This window comes from Limulus polyphemus, unplaced genomic scaffold (genome assembly GCF_000517525.1).
Source record: "Limulus polyphemus unplaced genomic scaffold, Limulus_polyphemus-2.1.2 Scaffold1393, whole genome shotgun sequence".
Lineage (NCBI taxonomy): Eukaryota > Metazoa > Arthropoda > Merostomata > Xiphosura > Limulidae > Limulus > Limulus polyphemus.
Genome location: NW_013667003.1, coordinates 11,109 through 13,032, shown reverse-complemented (window position 1 = coordinate 13,032; position 1,924 = coordinate 11,109). Strand labels below are relative to the sequence as shown.

The following is a 1,924-nucleotide window of genomic DNA, read 5'->3' as shown; positions in this document are numbered from 1 at the left end:
GGATGGGCCATTGCCTACAGTCGGCCAGTCATCCTTGGCCAGAGCCAGAGGCGAGTGGTAAACAAGCTCGACTGATTGATGATTTCACACCTTTCGTGCCAAATTCGTGGACAGGCAGAGAGTGATTATTTATGTGAATAAAGTGACATTAAACAACTAATGTGTTTATTGTTTGATTTCAACATCTAAAACTTATGTTTTTTTTCGCCATTTCGTAGATTTTTGCATCTTAAGAGGTAAACGTCATAGACAGCGATCGTCAGGCTAAACGAAAAATGCGAACTGTGGAAACACTATGAATAGTCAGAAAATATTTTTTTATCATTTTTTTTTCAATCAATATTCAAAGCATGCACAAATCAACTTACACAACTTCATCTTGCATAAAGAAATCAGACAGTTTTGTTTGCTTAACACATGACACATCAAGTTCGACAGCAGACAAACCCGCGAGGACAATGTCCAGAAGTTTTTTGTTGTTGGTTGCCAGTGCTCGGTCTCTTATTTCTTCAAAGTGAGAGTTTGTCGGGCCGAGATGTGAGAAGCTGTTAGGGTTTTTGTTTCTTCCTCGACCTCAGGGGCAGTTTCCACGACACCAAACACCTCCGTCGTTGCCGTGACCTCGTTGTCGCACTCAATAAAATCTGCCCATGACGACCCCTGAAGCAGTAGCAGCAGTTCGGCTGGAGCCGTCTCTGTGGCATCAGCAGAGGCCGTGGGAGCTGTGGCAAAGATGAATCCACAGTGTGCAAAGCACTTCTGAATGGTTTCAGCCTGCACACAGTCCCAGGCATACTTCAGCCAAGATATGGCATCCAGCACCGTGCCCTTGCCGGCCAGATCAGCAGCAGTGCTAGCCTCATTCATCTTAAGGAGGATGTGGCAAAGAGGTTTTTTCCTGTAGGTGGATATGACGGCTTTGATGATTCCACCATCACAAGGCTGGAGACGAGCTGTTGTGTTTGGGGGCAAAAATACAAGTTTTACATTTGACAAAGTCATAGCAGGATGAGCAGCACAGTTATCAACAAACATTATGATTTTACGTTTCTCAAGAGTCATTTTGTTGTTCAGTTTTTGGAGCCAGTCTTTGAAAATTGTGGATGTCATCCAGGCACGTTTGTTGGCTTGGTAGGTGACAGGCAGTGAAGACGTCGAATTGCCACGGAAACATCGAGGATTGGCAGCACGACTGATGACGAGGGGTGTGTGTTTCTTGCCCATTGCACTGCAGCCAAGTAGCACGGTTATCCTCTCCTTTGAATTCTTGCCCCTGTGGCACTTGTCACTGCGAATGACTTGGGAGCGGGTTGGGAGAGCACGATTGAAGAGGCCAGTCTCATTGGCATTGAAAATATCTTTGAGACTGTACCCCTCGCACATGCTCTCCAGACGGCTACACCAGTCGTTGACCATCTCCTCATTGACTGACGCCCCCTCACCAGACAGGACAGAACAGGATATGTTGTGCCGTTTCTGGAAACGATCTAGCCAGCCATTTGAGGCAGAGAAATCATCAAGGCCAAGCTCGACAGAGAGCATGACTGCTTTTTCTTTAATTAATTTGCCAGTGATTGGAATGTTTTTCGATCGAGCATTTATTGTAGGTCCATTTTATTGTTGTTCCTTCTATGCGCCGTTATAACACATTTTCAATCTCAAGAGTTTTAGTAGTATATATATATACATGTATGTAGATAGTTATTTGTCTAATATTTTTTAAGTTATTGATTTAGTTAATTTTAAACTCCTATCGTTTGTTTAATGTTTCTGAGGTTGTTCTGTGGTTGAAATATTACACAATAGAAATATAGCCTAAAAGTTTTGATAGCATTTAAATGTGTGTACTTTGTTATTATTATTTTCAATGTTTGTTTTTTGAATTTCGCGCAACGCTACACGAGGGCAATCTGCGCTAGCTGTC

The 1,924-nt window shown here is 43.0% G+C and overlaps 1 protein-coding gene across 1 annotated transcript; it reads right to left on the bottom strand.

Annotated features, from left to right (window-relative positions):
- Positions 1-501: 501 nt before the first annotated feature.
- LOC106463388 (tigger transposable element-derived protein 6-like) lies at positions 502-1,542 on the bottom strand. Its single transcript, XM_013923412.1, has one exon. It carries the CDS (start codon positions 1,540-1,542, stop codon positions 502-504), a length of 1,041 nt encoding a protein of 346 aa, XP_013778866.1.
- Between the last annotated feature and the right edge of the window lie 382 nt (positions 1,543-1,924).